The sequence below is a fragment of the Mandrillus leucophaeus genome, unplaced genomic scaffold (assembly GCF_000951045.1).
Source record: "Mandrillus leucophaeus isolate KB7577 unplaced genomic scaffold, Mleu.le_1.0 Scaffold670, whole genome shotgun sequence".
Taxonomy (NCBI): Eukaryota; Metazoa; Chordata; class Mammalia; order Primates; family Cercopithecidae; genus Mandrillus; species Mandrillus leucophaeus.
In genome coordinates, this window is record NW_012107253.1 from 830,276 (window position 1) to 845,632 (window position 15,357).

The 15,357-nt window shown below is 54.7% G+C and overlaps 1 protein-coding gene across 5 annotated transcripts in view; it reads left to right on the plus strand.

The window, feature by feature from the left end:
- The first annotated feature begins 353 nt into the window (after nt 1-353).
- CRHR1 (corticotropin releasing hormone receptor 1) overlaps nt 354-15,357 on the plus strand; it is a 28,625-nt gene continuing 13,621 nt past the window's right edge. The window contains exons 1-4 of one of the 5 annotated variants that reach the window (XM_012001934.1): nt 354-365; nt 483-570; nt 10,110-10,229; nt 15,019-15,104. In XM_012001934.1, the coding sequence (XP_011857324.1) occupies nt 354-365; nt 483-570; nt 10,110-10,229; nt 15,019-15,104 (306 nt within the window). Of the gene's footprint in view, nt 366-473; nt 571-10,109; nt 10,230-15,018; nt 15,105-15,357 lie in introns of those variants that run through there. The other 4 variants (XM_012001936.1, XM_012001935.1, XM_012001937.1 and 1 more) reach the window with 4 other exon arrangements.

The window sequence follows — 15,357 nt, forward strand, 5'->3', positions numbered from 1 at the left end:
ACAGAAGAAGAGGCCAGCTCTGGAGGGAGGGAGGGAAGGGGGTGCACGTATGGGGATCTGTGAAGCCACGGTGGTCAGCGGGCCGGTGGGAGTGGCAGGTAGGTGTGTGTGTGCATGTGGTGGGACACCGCTGGACCATGCTCAGGATCCCATGGGGATGGAGGTGGCTTCCTCTGGTAGCACCCCAGCCCCTAGGGGTAAAATTCACGTCTTCCCTAGGAGCCTGGGCTCCTGCTCCTGTCAGCCTCCCTGCCAGGCCCCTCCATGAGCAGGGCAACTCCAGGCCCTCCAGGCAGAGAGGACCCAGAGGGAGGAGAAAGGAGACAGGGGGTGGATGTCCGGGAAGCAACTTGATGTGTGACAGGGTGGGAGGGAAAGCAGGCAGGTGCAGTGTAACCCATGCAGTTTTCCTGGGCAATGGAGTGATAGGCTCATGGCTCATGGCACCTGCCTAATGTGTCCTTCGCCTCCTGTGCCTGCAGGCCCTTCTCCTTCTGGGGCTGAACCCCGTCTGCGCCTCCCTCCAGGACCAGCATTGCGAGAGCCTGTCCCTGGCCAGCAACATCTCAGGTGAGTTCCCTCAACCCCCTCCTGCAAGATTCCTGGTCACCACAATGCCCCCCACCCCAGGTCTGCCAGAGCCTGCACACAGAACCATGCCCTAAGGCAGGATTCGCAGAGTCATTTCCTCTCCAGGGCTGCAAGCAATTCTTCTCGTCTCCACGGAGTGCCGTGTTGAGAAGGATCCTGAAGTTGGGTGTAAGGTTGGTAGGGAAGAGCTGCAGTTGGTTGGTGGCACCTGGAGTTTGCAGCAAGGATTCTGAGTAGTTATCTTCCCTGCTTTAGGGTGGGCACAGGGGAGGTCATCCCAGCCCTTGCTGCTGAGTTGTGACTCGGGGAGGCTTCAAGGGAGGAAGAAAGGCTGCCACAGTCTGCAGCTAAAAATGCCCAGAGTGTAATACTCCATAGTGCTAACACGTGCCAGGCACTGATCGAGGACTGGAGCTGCACTAACCCAATTTGCTCAACGTCCGTCTGAGGTAGGTGCTGTTGTCCCCATTTTACACATAAGAAAACTGAGGTACAGAGAACTAGTGAGCGCCAGAGCCCTGAGTGGAGCACGGGCAGCCCAACTTCTTGTTGTGGTCTCCAGCGCCGTGCTCTGTACCTCTCCAACAGAAAAGACAGCATGGCTGCAAATATTAGTAATACCTGCGTCACTTTACCATTTACAGAGTGCTTTTGCATAATCACCTTATTTTATCCTCACAAGAGTTTAAAGCCCAACATTTGTACAGTTGAGGAAACGGAGGCACAGAAGAGTTACATAATCCCCATGGCACAGCGTGGTCAGTACATGGCAGTGACTGGGATCCAAATCTAGGTCTTTGGGCTGTCAAGGGCATGTTTTAAAACTCTGGGTGTGGTCCTGGCCATGGCTGCTGCTGGGACAAAAATGGAGAGGGTTCCCTGCCCCTGAGTGTCTTTGGGAGGCTTGTGGACCTTCTATTTAAGTCTTCAAGCCTCTCCTTGATTCACACCAACTCTTTCATGAAGCACCTACTACACAGCAGGCCCCACGCAGGGCACTGGGGAAACAAGAGGGGCTCACAGTCTAGTCTGGGAGTCGAATCCACAAATGCATGTGCAATGAGGCAGAGTGCAAGACGCATGCTAGTGAAAGTCGAATCCACAAATGCATGTGCAAGGAGGCAGAGTGCAAGACACATGCTAGTGAAGAAACAGACGCAAGTGTCTGCAGGCAGGCAGGAGGCCTTCATTTCTGAAGCTGGCTCTGTGGGGGCAGGAGGCCTCCATAACTCAGGGCATCTGCTTCCTGGCTAGCTGTTCCTTCACTAGGGAGAGCCTGGGGACAGAGGAACAAGACTTGGACTTGGAGAAGGCACACTGGGTTCCTGTGCTGGCTCCCAGAAGGTGCCAGGTCATGTCCTGGCTAGGGGCGGGTACTGGTAGCCACAGGGATGACCTTACCCTCAACCCCCTTGAACCTCACCTTGTCTAAGTGTAGAGGGATAGGGGGCTGTTACCTGCCCCAAGGATCTCTTATGAGATTCAGTGTGCTAAGTTTTATGGCAATATTTCACAAACTGTAAACTGTAGAGTGTCATGCCAGTACTAGGTTTGGTTTGGTTTGGTTTTAGAGATGGGGTCTCAGTCTATCACCTAGGCTGAAGTGCAGTGTCACAATCATAGCTTAGTGCAACCTCGATCTTCTGGGCTCAAGGAATCCTCCTATCTCAGCCTCCTAAGAAGCTAGGACTATGTGCACACCACCACACCTGGCCTAATTTTTTTAAAATTGTTTTGTAGAGATTGCCCAGGCTGGAGTGCAGTGGCACAATCATAGCTCACTGCAGGCCAGATCTGGGCTCAGGTGATCCTCCTGTCTCAGCCTCAGCAGGCTTTTAAAGGGCTTACTGTATAGCTGGAATGAAGGGAAGGTACTTGCCAGTAATTGCTCATAATAAGGGAGGGAGCAGGGAGGCTAGGCAGGGGTGGTGCAAATCCAGGGAGGCTTCCTGAAGGAGGAAGTTTCAAGGTGAATATTAAGAGACACTGTCAGTGTGAACTGGCAGAAAAGAGCCAGTGCTGTGAGCTACAGCAGGAGGTGAGCAAGGACCAGTAGGTGAGTTTGGCGGAAGGACCGGGGAGAAGTGAGGAGAGAGGAGTGGGAAACCGAGAAGGTACTGGGAGCCCAGAGCATCTGGCTGCAAAGTTGGTTAAGCTGTGCTTGGGGAATGGGGAAGTAAGTTCTTGAGCGTGAGTCTGGAGTTCTAGGAGAGAGAGATGGGGAGGGAGGAGAGCTGCTCAGAGGCTAGGCCTGAGAGGAAAGGCCCTATCCCCAGCGCCCCCATGCTCTGGGGTCAGGTCAGGCTCTATCAACTTGTTCGTTGTGCTCAGGAGGAGAGACATCCCTGAGCCCACGAAGGTGTCACCTGTCCTTGGAACCAGCAGGCCATGATGAATAGCGTTCATTCTCTGGCGATTTGTACTCCGTGCCGGTGCCCCCAGCCCAGCCCAGCCTGCCTGGCTGCATGGCACGCGATCCATCACCCTCCACAATGGCCTCTGATAATGGGCCATTTGTCTTCTGACTCGGAGACCTACCCAGACTGATGGGCACTGGTAGAGACAGATGGTGAGGGTGGGGCAGGGGGGCCGAGACAGATGGATGGGTGTCTGGCTGGGGCAGCTGGCACTGAGCCAGGGCCTTTGGTGGGGGCCTTTCACATGCCTCATGCCAGGAACCGGGAGAGAGTGGGTCCCCAGGGCTGAGGCCTATCATGTGGCAGACCACAGACTTGGCGACTCATAAAATCATGGCATGAGTATGACAATGCCAGGAAGTAATAGAATTATTTACTAATGACATCACAGACAAATAGGATCTGAGTTGACAATTACCTGGGGTCATCAGTTATCATCTCTGGTCTTAAGGTAGTGAATGATAATTAATAATAGCTAGGCCAGGCGTGGTGGCTCACGCCTGTAATCCCAGCACTTTGGGAGGCCGAGGCCGGAGTATCACTTGAGGTCAGGTGTTCGAGACCAGCCTGGCCAACATGGTGAAACCCCGTCTCTACTAAAAATAGAAATAAAAAATTAGCCAGGCGTGGTGGTGGGCGCCTATAATCCCAGCTACTCAGGAGGCTGAGGCATGAGAATCGCTTGAGCCTGAGAGGCCAGGGTTGCAGTGAGCCGAGATCACGCCACTGCACTCTAATCTGGGCAACAGAGCGAGACTCTGTCTCAAATAAGAATAACAATAATAATAGCTAATATTTATTTAGCGGCCACTATGTGTTGGAAACCATTCCAAGTGCTTTAATCTCATTCAATCATTGTAATACTGTAGTCAGGAAATATTTTTATCCACATTTTACAGTAGAGGAACCTAAGGCTCAGATAAGTTAAACAAGTTGCCCAAACACACTAAGCTTCTACTAAGCAGTGGCTGCAGGATATAAACCATGTGGGTCTGATTTCAGATTTTGCCACCAGCACCGCGTTATGTGGCCCCTCAGAGCCAGAGTGCCCAGGGCCCGGTGTAGTCAGCCATCTAGGGGTGCAGTGCCACCCCTGCAGTGCCACCCACACCCACACTAGGTGTGCACATGGCCCCATATTCTCCTCCATGCCTCCTGTATGCCTGGCATTGTACTAGCTGCTGGGAAGGCAAAAGTGAAGAGCCCACAAACCCGCAGGACAGGAGGGCCATCCTCTTGTCCTGATGGATCACACACCCTACACAGGCATCTTTCTTCTCTGCCCAGCCAAAGAGAAGGCAGCTCAGCCATGAGATGGCTGAGCAAAGACAAGGTTTCTGCCACCCTCTCCATGCCAGGGGACCCAGGCAGAGGCCCTGCCCATTCATCCCATAGCACATTCCTCTGACTGGGCAAGAATGTGTGTTTCACAGGCTGCCCTTGGGCCACCTGGCTGCTCCCCCTCTGGACAGCCTGGGCTGAGTCCCCCTCCTGATTTTAAGCCAAATAGGGGGAAGGGCTTCCCAGCCACAGGGCTGCTGCCAAGTGCCCACATCCAGAAGCCGCTGATGGGAGACCCGACATAACTGAGACAGAGCCAGGTTCCAGCTTCCTCTGAAGTTACCCACCATGGGCGGATCTGCCAAGCACATGTGGACCCTGAGCCTGATGGGAGGCAAACTGTGTAACCTACCTGGGGGAAGAAGCCAGTGCCCGATTGTGCACAGCATTAAATAGGTCACCTTCAAAGGATTCTTACCTGTTCATTAAAGCAGCCCTCCCAGGACCCTGACCCGGCAGGGTTTCTTCCCTGGCAGGTGGAGCCCTCCACACTGCCCCCTCTCCTCTGCTCTCGCTTTGCAGGGATTTGAGGCAGTCTGAGCAGAATGCGGTTCCCATGCATTTGTTCTGTGCATGTGTGGGGAAGGAGAAAGATACAGAACCGGTTTTTGCATTACTTTAGCCCACTTGACTCCCCCCAGCTCACCCCCAACCTGAAGGCCTGTGGTGACCAGGGCTGGTGAGTGGTTTGGTTCTACTCCCACATCCCCAGCCAGGAAAGACCTTGAATGCATCTACCTGCCCTGTAAATGACGGCGTGAGCCACAGAGCAAGAGGGACATTGACACCTCAGACACACCAAGCTCACACCTCTTCCAGGGCCCTCCTACTCGCAGTTGCCTCTGCCGAGAACACTTTCCCCCCAGGTTTTCTCCCTCACTTCCTTTAGTTATCTGCTTAATTGGTAGTAATTTAGAAGACACCACACTAAAAGAGCACCTTTGTCAGCCTTTATCTCTTTGCACTGCTTAGTTTTCCTCCATAGTATTTCTCATTGGTTAACAGAAATGTGTGTGTGACTGTGTGTGTGTGTGTGTGTGTGTGTGTGTGTTTGCTGCCTCCCCACTAGAATGTAAGCACCATGAGGACAGGGCATTTATTTTATTCATTATTATATCCCAAGCCCCTTGAACATTTCTTAGGTAGTCAGTAAATAACAGCTGTCTCTTGGTATCCATGGGAGACTGGTTCCAGAACTCCCCATGGATATCAAAATGCAGGGATGTCCAAGTCACTGATATAAAATGGAGTAGTATTTGCATGTAACCTATGCACATCCTCCTGTATACTTCAGATCATCTCTAGAGTATTTCTAATACCTAATACAATATAAACGTTATATAAATATAAACAGTTATTATACTGTACTGTTTAGGGAATAATGACAAGAAAAAATGTCTGTACATGTTCAGTACTTTTCCCCAAAACCTATGGATATGGAGAAACAACTGTACTTGTTAAATAAAGAGCAAAGCCACTATTCCTTAATTGACCAGGAGAGGCACTGCAGGACAGGGAGCTGTCAGGGGGCATTGGCATCTAACAGCACCTCTGCCTTTGTGCAGCTGGCTGGTAAACTGGCTTGGCTATTTGCAAGGTTGGATTACTGTGGTCCAAATTCGTCCTCATCCCAGGACTATGACAGCTGAGTGGGAAAATACCTCCACCCGCCAAGAGAGCAGAAGAGGTCAGGCTTTTGTGGCACTGGGACTGGAGGGAGGGGACATTGGCCCAAGAATCAGAAGGTCCTTGAGGTCCTTATAGCCATCAAGCTGAGTGACCCAGAAACTGACTTCCTGCCTTCTCCCCTTCCCAACTAGGGCATGAACACCCTCTCTGTCCCCAGCACCTGTGAAATGATCTTTCTCTGTGCCTCCTTCTCCTGACTTTCCGCCTGCCTCTCCCTATTTCTTCCTTAGTGTCTTCTCCCTCGTCTTTCCTCTCTCTCTCCACCTCTCTCCTGGCCCACTTGGCCTCCCACCTCCCTCCCTCTCTGTCTGCTTTCTCCTCCTCGGTGTAGTCAGGTGGCTTAAATGAGTGACATGAATTGCGTCATGCAAAGCACCCTTCACAGTGCCTGGTATATATTATAGCAGTGTCCAACTAATGTTCTCCCTCAAGTCCTATACACCATTTCCCTTCTGAGGCCTTGTCCCTACCGGATCCCAGGGACCCCCCACCCCCAACCACTCTCCTCCCCGGACCCGGTGTCCGCAGGACGGCGATCTGAAATCCCCTGTGGGGATTTCAGACACAGAGACACTAAGGCCCAGAGAGGGCAGGACCCCGAGGCATTGTGGGAAGGCACCGAGCCCACAAGGCCGTCCCAGGCCGGGAAGTCCAGTGGACAATGCCAACTGGCCAGGAGCGTGGCGCCTGAAGCCCTGTCCTGCTGCCTGCTCCCTGCCCTTGATGTCTAGGTCCCCTCCCCTCTAACTCCACTCTGCGGCTGAGGCCCTTTCCTGCTGCCTGCTCCCTGCCCTTGACCTCTAGGTCCCCTCCCCTCTAACTCCACTCACGGCTGAGGCCCTCGCGCCTCTGGCCACGCCCCCTCCCCAACCCCGCCCCCCAGCACCTGACCCCCGTGGGAGCGCTGACCTTTCACTGGGGAAGGGGGAACTTTGTCTCCTCGTCCCTTTTCATTTGACTTCTCCTCCCCGTTCTTGCAGCCTCTCTCTCCCTTTCTTGCCGTCTCACACAGACTTTCAATTCCTTCCAGGATTTTTTGGGCTCTTAATGTAAAGATCGCGACCGATGCTGTGTCCCGGGCGCCCTCTCTACGCATCCTTCTGAGCTGCGGGGGTCAGGAGGGAGGGGGAGGCGCGGCGCTGCTGGGGAACTGGAGTGGCCGAGACCGGGGTGCAGCTCTACACTCGATGGGCAGCTGCCCAGATCAGGGCCAGCTGTGCAGCTGTGGGCAGCACCCTGAGCTGGCATCAAAAGATGAGCATTGAAAATCCACTCCTGTCTCAGTTTCTTTGCTTACTGATTGTCCTGGAATAAGCCATTTGACCACCTTGGCCTCAGTTTTCTTATCTGTAAAACAAGAGAGAATTAGCACCCACGGTGGCATACTAGGTGGCTGGGAACCGTACTACAGAGGAGGGGCAAATGGCTTCTGACCTGCCTGCCCCTTGAAGGTCTGCACGTCCCTGGCCAGCTGTGGACGGGGTCAGGCCTTTGGTTAGAGCCCTTAGAGCTCCCAGCAGTGGCCGGTGCAGGTTCTCTAGGCCAGAAGGCCCATCCTGAGTGGCTGGCTTCTGCCTCGGCTCTGGCCTGGTCCTGGTTGTGGCGGGTGCCCAGTCCTTTCCTGCCCATCGTGCCTTGCGAAAGCAAGTCGCGAGAAGACTGGCCGTGGAAGGGAAGAAGGGAGGGCAGGTGCCACACTGACGGAGAGGGTGTATTCCGTGTTTTCATTCCAGACGCTGCCACATGGAACATTACATTTAAGCCTAGCTCACTAGATAGTGTGTATGAATGAGTGAGGAGTGAATGAGCAAGCTACTGAGGAAGGTACAATGGTGCCATTAAATGAGATGGCATATGTCATGCAGCTGACATGTGCCTGGCACACAGTCAGCCCTCGACAAACGCTGCTGCCTTCCTGCTGCCCCCTTAACTGTCCATCACCTCCATGACTGACTCACAATGTGGCATAATGGAAAGAGCACTAGATTTAGAGTCCAAAATACCTGCCTATGAGACTTGGTTCTTTCACCCATTGACCCATGACCTTGGAAAAGTCACCTAACTTCCCTGGGCCTCAATTTCTTCCTCTGTGAAAAGGAAATAATGACATTGCTGGATGTATGAAGATCAAACGAAATAGATGAAGAAGAGCTTTGAAACAGCAGGGCGTGGCCCCTATACAATCCTCCCCTCCCCACGACCACATGCTCCCAGCTCTCTACCCAAGTCCCTGTCCCCGGGCTCAACACTGTCAGCAGGATCTAGGACAGGTTAAAATCCCAGCCTGGCACGCCCTTGCCTCGGATGGCCCTGCTTCATCACTCCCCTGTTTCCACTGCCATTCCATGATGACATTTACAGAGACTCCGCTGTGGCACAGCACCTGGGCTTGGCCCACTCCAGCCGCCTGGCCCGCAGTCACCTCGTGTCCATTAAGCCCCAATCCAGATTTCTTTCTCTTTCAATTAAGCCACTTGGCCTGAAGACCTCTGCCCCTTGAGTCCTGATTTGCACAAATGCCCTATGAATAGCTTTGATTAGAAAGAAAAACCAGCATTTGGTACAAGTGCTGCTCGGCACTGCCCTGAGTCCAACAGGGAAAGGAAGCCAATTTAACCCAGTGCTGTTTCCTGAGAGATTGGGGACAAGCTAATTTGGGGAGGAGATGGCAGGCGGGCCCCAGCCAGGGCTTGGCAGCTGCTAGGGCCTCGGCCCAAGCCCGAAGAGGCTGCCCCCACCCGCACTGGTTCATGGTTCCTGGCCTTCCCTGGCTTGTCCGTCCACGCTTGTGCCAATTCTAGGTTATTAACCTGGAGACACTAGGGCTGAAGAGGACTGCTGTGCCAGCCTCACTCAGAGGGAGGCACTAAAAGGCAGAGAAAGAAGGGGCAGCCTCAAGGGGGTGCCAGGACTGTGCCAGCCCCCACCCTTTGGAGGCCATACCCGCCCCCCCCTCCTGAAGTGTCACTGGGGCCTCAACTCTGCCCCAACATCCTCTCTCTCTCTCTCTCTCTCTCTGTCTCTGCCCTCCAAAAAGCAAATATTTGGAAGGGGCCTTTGACATCCTCTTTCTAGTTCGGGTGTTTATCTCTCTTTGAGTCACAGACCCCTTTGAGAATCTAATGAAAGCCATGGGCTGCTTTCCCCATTAAAATGCATGTATACACCAATATTTTCATTACATTCAGGGTCTCTGCGAACTGTTGAAGTTTCCAGTGGGCTGAGATTAAGAATTTCTGATCTGGTTCAACCACTTTATTTTATTATAGATGAAGACAAGACACTAGGACCCAGAGAGGGCAAGTGACTTGCCTATGGTCACACAGCAAATTAGTGGCACAGCCCATTCTGAAGCCATGGGCCCAGACTCCCAGTTCAGTGCCCTTTCCACTCCACAGATGGTGTCTCCCTCCCTTTCCTCTCCATAGCTCACTTCTCCGTCAGTCCTGTCCTAGGGCTCTGCACAGAACAAAGTACACACAATGTATGGTCAGTAAGTGTGGTGAACAGGCTAGCCGGAAGAAGGAACAGGCCAGCTGGAAGGAGAAACAGGCCAGCCGGAAGAAGGGCCAACTTTATTCAGCTGGTTCTTCCCTGCAGGGCCAGGGTAGATGTGGTTTGATTGCAGAGACACGTGAGGGGCTGGATCAGTGGTTGGATGGGTCTGTTCCAGGGTGTTCCTGTGATATCTCAGAGCTCCAGGCTATCACCATGTGAGGGGCCAAGGAAGTGTCCTCAGGCTACAGAGCAGGGGACCAGAAGCATGCCCAAGCTTCTTCTAAATGCCAGGACCTTAGCTTTTAACACCACCTCCAGCCATTTCTGTTCCTCCTCTGCTCTGAAACCCATGCTGGCTCCCTAGTACCATAGCATCAGATTCAGATTTCTTCCCCTTGTGTCTTCTTTGCATAGGATGAGCTCATTTCTGCACTGGTCATTGTTGTCATCCTGTCCCTAGTTGGTGTGAGTGGGAACCAGTGGGGAGGTGGGCAGAACTCTGGAATGTCCTCTGCCTGCTTGGGGCCTTGGCTGGATATCTTGCTGTGCCTTACCAGTCATCTCTGCCCCCAGGACTACAGTGCAACGCATCCGTGGACCTCATTGGCACCTGCTGGCCCCGCAGCCCTGCAGGGCAGCTAGTTGTTCGGCCCTGCCCTGCCTTTTTCTATGGTGTCCGCTACAACACCACAAGTAAGGAAGAAGTGGAGGGTGGACCATCTGCTGGGAGGTGGGACAGGATGGGGAGAGCTTGGAGGTGGGGGAAGTAAGAATGGTGATGCCAATAACAGTAATACCTCTTGTGGGGATCGCCCCTGTTTTCCAAAGGTCAGCGCTGTATTCTCCCAAGTGTCCTGTGCTCATTACTGGTGATTCTCACAATACCCTTGCAAGACACTATCACGCCTCCTATAACTAAGGCCCCTAAGGCCCAGGGAGGTTAGGGAACTTGCCCCATTGGCAGCTGGTAAGGGGTGAAGCTGGAATTTGCATCCACGTCTGCCTAGCACTTCCTTCTGCCATTAAACTTCAGGTTAGTCTGTTTGAGCCTGCTGTAATACCGTGAAGCAGGGCAGGAATCGTCCGAGCCCCAGCTGTGTGGATAAGAACCCTGAGTCGAGAGGTTCTGAGGCCTACCCCGGCCCTCCAGCCAGGAGGCGGGGGACCCAGAGTTTTAGATGCACAGGCAGGGGCTCAACTTGCATCCTGGATTCATAGGTGGAGTGGGGACAGGACAGGATTGACCCAGGCTCCATCGGATACTTGATCCTCATGTAAACACCTGGCTCCCCGGAGGCCCAGAACCCCCATGGCTGGGCTTTGCAGCTCCCTGCTATTCCGCCTGCCACTCTCAGAATTAATTTGCTCTCTCTTGTCAATGACCCAGGTCCCTGCTTATCAAGAGAGCAACAGCTGTGGGCCAGGGGCCCTAACCTACCTGAGGGGAGGCTGGGGGCCTGATCCCTGCAACTGGGGCCTCCTGTGTGTACCCTTGGGTCCTGGTGGTCTTGAACTCAGAGCCCCAAGAGGGCACAGGGGTGAGCCCAGACACCATGTAGTTTACTCCAAGACTCACTGTGTGACCTCGCAGCACATTGTCTGGCCCTCGGCCCCTCACCTGAGGATGGAGAGGGCCAGATGGCTTGGCTTCTAAGATGTCTCCCAGCTCAAAAACTCCAGAATTCCTTCTTCTGCCCCTCTTTCCTCTACCAGATGGATTTGGGGGTTTAGAGTTAGGGGCTACAGGAGAGGAGTGGGAAGACCCAGCCAGAGAGTGGCTCCCCAGGGAATGACCTGGGAGGCCAGGGCCGGGCAGGAGGCTGGGGCAGCCAGATCCAGCAGCCTCGTGTGTCTGTACCATGTCCTGGCCGTGGGAGGGACCTGGGAGAGGGAGAAGACACACTGGGAGGGGCTTGGGGACCAAGGGGAGGAAGTGCAGAAAGGAAGAAGGGCCTCTTGGCCAGGTCAGTCCAAGGGGTGCACAGTTGGCCAGCCCCCAATATAGTCAGGCCCATCTTATAATAAGGAAATTGAGGCACAGAGAGGCTAATAATCTATCAGAGGTCTCAGAGCCTGGAGGCAGGGTCAGAGCCCAGGGATGAGAACTCTTACGATGCTGGGGGCTGAGTCCTTCTGGAGCCCCTAGGAAGGAGGCAGCATCTGCACATCAGAGGGGCTTCCGGGAGGAGGCACCAGATCTTGTCATGTCCACTTCCAGAGTGATTCTCGTGTCTGGCCCTACCTGCCCCCACTCCCCAGCGCCACTGCCCAGCCTCAGGTTTCAGATCTGCGTCGGTCACTCCTTCACTTGGAATCCACTCTTCTGTGGCCTCCGCGGTCAGGCCCGTGCTCCTGGGTGGGACCTGCCCGGCTTTCTGTAGTCATGGCCCTGTCGCCTTTTGCAGCCAGCCCTGACCACCCGCCATGAGTTCCCTCTACTCCCGTTGCAAAGGGTTACTTGACATGCTCCAAATAAACATTTCCAGCCCTCAGTGCCTGGGCACACGCTTCACTTGCTGGCCCTGCCTGAAGTGGCAGCCAGGAGTCCTAGGTTCTCATTCCAGCTGCATGTGAAGCTGGTTAAGGAGCCCTTGGCACAGACCTTCTCTGGGCCTCAGTTTCTCCACCTGCAGAATGGGTAGGAGGATTGGGTGTGGTGCTGTCTAGGCTCCCGTGCGCTTCCCTCTGTGATCCCAGGAAAGGAGCTGGGGTGATGGCCCCTCGACATGGGGTCAGTCTGTCAGGACAGGGCTGGAAGACCCCTTTCCAGGTGCCTCCAGCGCCAGATGAGGTGGAGCACGCCCATGCAATCAGTCGCAAGTGGGTACCCAGAGCTGCACCTCATCATTAAGCACTAATTAATCCATTTACTGATGAGTTGCTGCCAGGACGTCTAGGCCTTCTCCCTAATGCCCTCCCTCCTGCTGCATCCGATCTTCAAAGGGATGGGAAGCATTTCCAAAAATATCCATTTTCCCGTGATTCTTTGGGAGGACTGCTCAGCTCAGCAATTAAAGACAAGGAGGTCGCATCCTCCCTGGCAGCGGCTCCCTGCTTGTTGGGCCTGCTTTCTTTCGGATCACCTCCTTTCTCCCATCAAAGCCTGCTTTCTCTGGGTGACGCAGCCTCTGGCGGGACTCCTGGCTCTCCCTCACATGCCGAGGGGGGCAAGGGTGTTGAGCAAAGGGGGTTTCTCCCACAATATCCACCAGTACCCTTTGATGGGGACAAGTGACACGCTCTGAGTCTCGTGTAAGGTTATATAAATATAGCTCCAAGACAATAAAAATAAAAATAACAGCCAACATCACATGCCAGGTACAGTTCCAAGCACCTTGTGCATGTTAACTAAAAATACTCAATTCTTGAAGTAGGAGCCGCTGTTCAGAGGCTCTAACTTACAGAGGAGGAAACTGACAAGTTGCGGGATTTGCCCAAGGTCACACAGCTAGTGGAAGGTAGTGCCAGGATTTGACCCTAGACTGTCTGGGTCCAGGGGCCACACTCTTAGCACTACTCCATGCTGCCTCTTAACTCAAGAACCACCCCACCCTATCCCACCACCCCCGGGCCCCTGCCAACCAGATCTCTGTCCCCAAGCCCCTTTCCTTGGAGGTATTTCAGAGCGGTCTGTGGTCCCGGGACTTCCCAGCCATGGCAGAGACACTGGGTTGCCGTGGTTCCTCGCCTCCCCCTCCCCTCAGACCTCCCTGAAAACCTGCTGGGTGAGCCTCAGCCCTCCGGTAACTCATCCCTCATTTAGCAATTAGGAGAGAATCAGCAGCCTCTTCACCAACTCTGCCCAAGGGCCTGAGGCTCCCCGAGACTGCAGTCCACTGACATGGAAGAGCCTTAAAAATCCATTTAGCCAGATCTCCCACTGGCCAGCTGTAGCTGAGCAGCTCCTCAGCAGAGGGACCTAGGAGGGGAATGGACGGGAGGAGAGCGAGAGAGAACAGGCCACAGCTACCTTTCAGCCCTGGAGGCCAGGACAGGCTCCCTATCATCACCCTCTTGTCCTGATGCTGCCAGCAGAGGCAGCTCCCAGGCTGGATGGTCCCTTGGGGATCAGCTGGTCCAGCCCCTCCTTTTATAAATGAGAAGGGGTCCCCAGAGGTCACTCACGCAGCACAGCAGCAGCTGGTCTGGCCCCAGGGCCCCAGCCTCCAGACCCTCACAGGGTTCTACCCCATGGGGCTCCAGACTCAAGGACTGGGACTCCAGCAGCTTTCCCAGCCCTCTTCCAGCCCCAAGGGCCAGTGGGAGCCACAGGAAGGCCTACAGTGAGGGAGACTCCAGAGGAGATGCTCAGGGCTTCATTTCTCTGCCAGGCAGTTCTGCCTGGAGTCAGAGCCAGAATTAACTCAAGGAAGCATGTTTAGAGCTACTGAGGCCAGAGCCGGGTACGGGGTGGGGTGGGGCGACCTCTGCCAGCAGAGAAGATGAGATGGAATTTAGAACTCGTGCTGTCCCTTCCCAGCTGGGTTTCAGGACTCTGGAGCTCGAGCCTGGTAGGCAGGAAGGAGGGCGAGGGGAACACGTTGGGCAGCTCTGCCCATCCCAGGGCCCTAAAGTCAGACATCAATTCGACTCACAGGGCCCCTCCCCATCTCCTTAGAAGGTGACAGGTTCTGGGCCACAATCCAGGCCGGTGACTGCATGAACCTCCATATGTCCCCGGACCATTCTGCTGCCTTCTTCCTTGAGTGACATGGGCCAGTCTAGGAGCAGCTGTGGCAGACCTGAGTGATGACATCTCTCCACACATGCCTGTCACCTGTCATTTTCTGTCCAAGAGACCTCCATCATGGATATTCCCCCCACCCACCCACCACAACCTTCCAACACAGGACTGCTATGGAGAAGTGCCCCCCTGGGGACCTTCCCCAAGATCTGCCCCGTGAACTCTGAGCCCCCATGTGCAGCACGGCCAGGGAGGACCTCCCACGGCAGCCTCTGTGAGATGGCTCTACCACAAGAAGCCCTGTCATGCCACCTGCCACGTGAGCTGTCACCGCATACCCTTCCACCGTGTCATGCCCAGCCTCGTGAAAATTGACTCATGAGGTCTCACCATTTTTTGCTGTCTTACAAGACCCCTGAACAGGAGATTTCTCAGAAGAGCACCTTCCTGTCATCTGCCACCACATAAGGACTTGAAAGGAAACAGCCCAGGGAGCTGGCCAAGCCTGTCCACGGGCCAGTCCTGTGGGCATGATTGTGCCAGCTTGAGTGGGCAGAGCCAGGTCCACAGGTGGGCATCGGGAGAGCCACCAACCCCTGCTGGAGGCCAGTGGGCAGAAAGAGGCAGGAAGATGGGGGTGGTGAGGAAGTCCTTCTCCCCAGCTTCACTCCACAGCCCCCAGCCAGCAGGTGCCTGTGGTGGCCATCTACAGATCCATCGATGCATCCATCTGGGCCAGGATGGCCAGAGAGGGGCCCGGGCTGCCCTGCCATCACTGCCTCTCTCTTCCTTTTCCAGACAATGGCTACCGGGAGTGCCTGGCCAATGGCAGCTGGGCCGCCCGCGTGAATTACTCCGAGTGCCAGGAGATCCTCAATGAGGAGGTGAGGCTGAGCCGAATGAGGCTGCCCATGTGAAGGGGGGGTCCAGGGTCCCCAGCAGAGTTTTGTGCCTGCTTCTTGGAGTCAGGGAGCCAGAGGCTAATGTCAAGGCCCTGTCCTAGCGAAGCTGACTGGGGAGCTGGAGCTGTTGACTTGGAAATGGCCCATGAGCAGGCACCCTCGAGGGCGGGCTGGACCAATGGGGCACTGGGCAAGCTCTGATGGTGATGAGATGGGTCCTTGTTCCTTCCTTCCT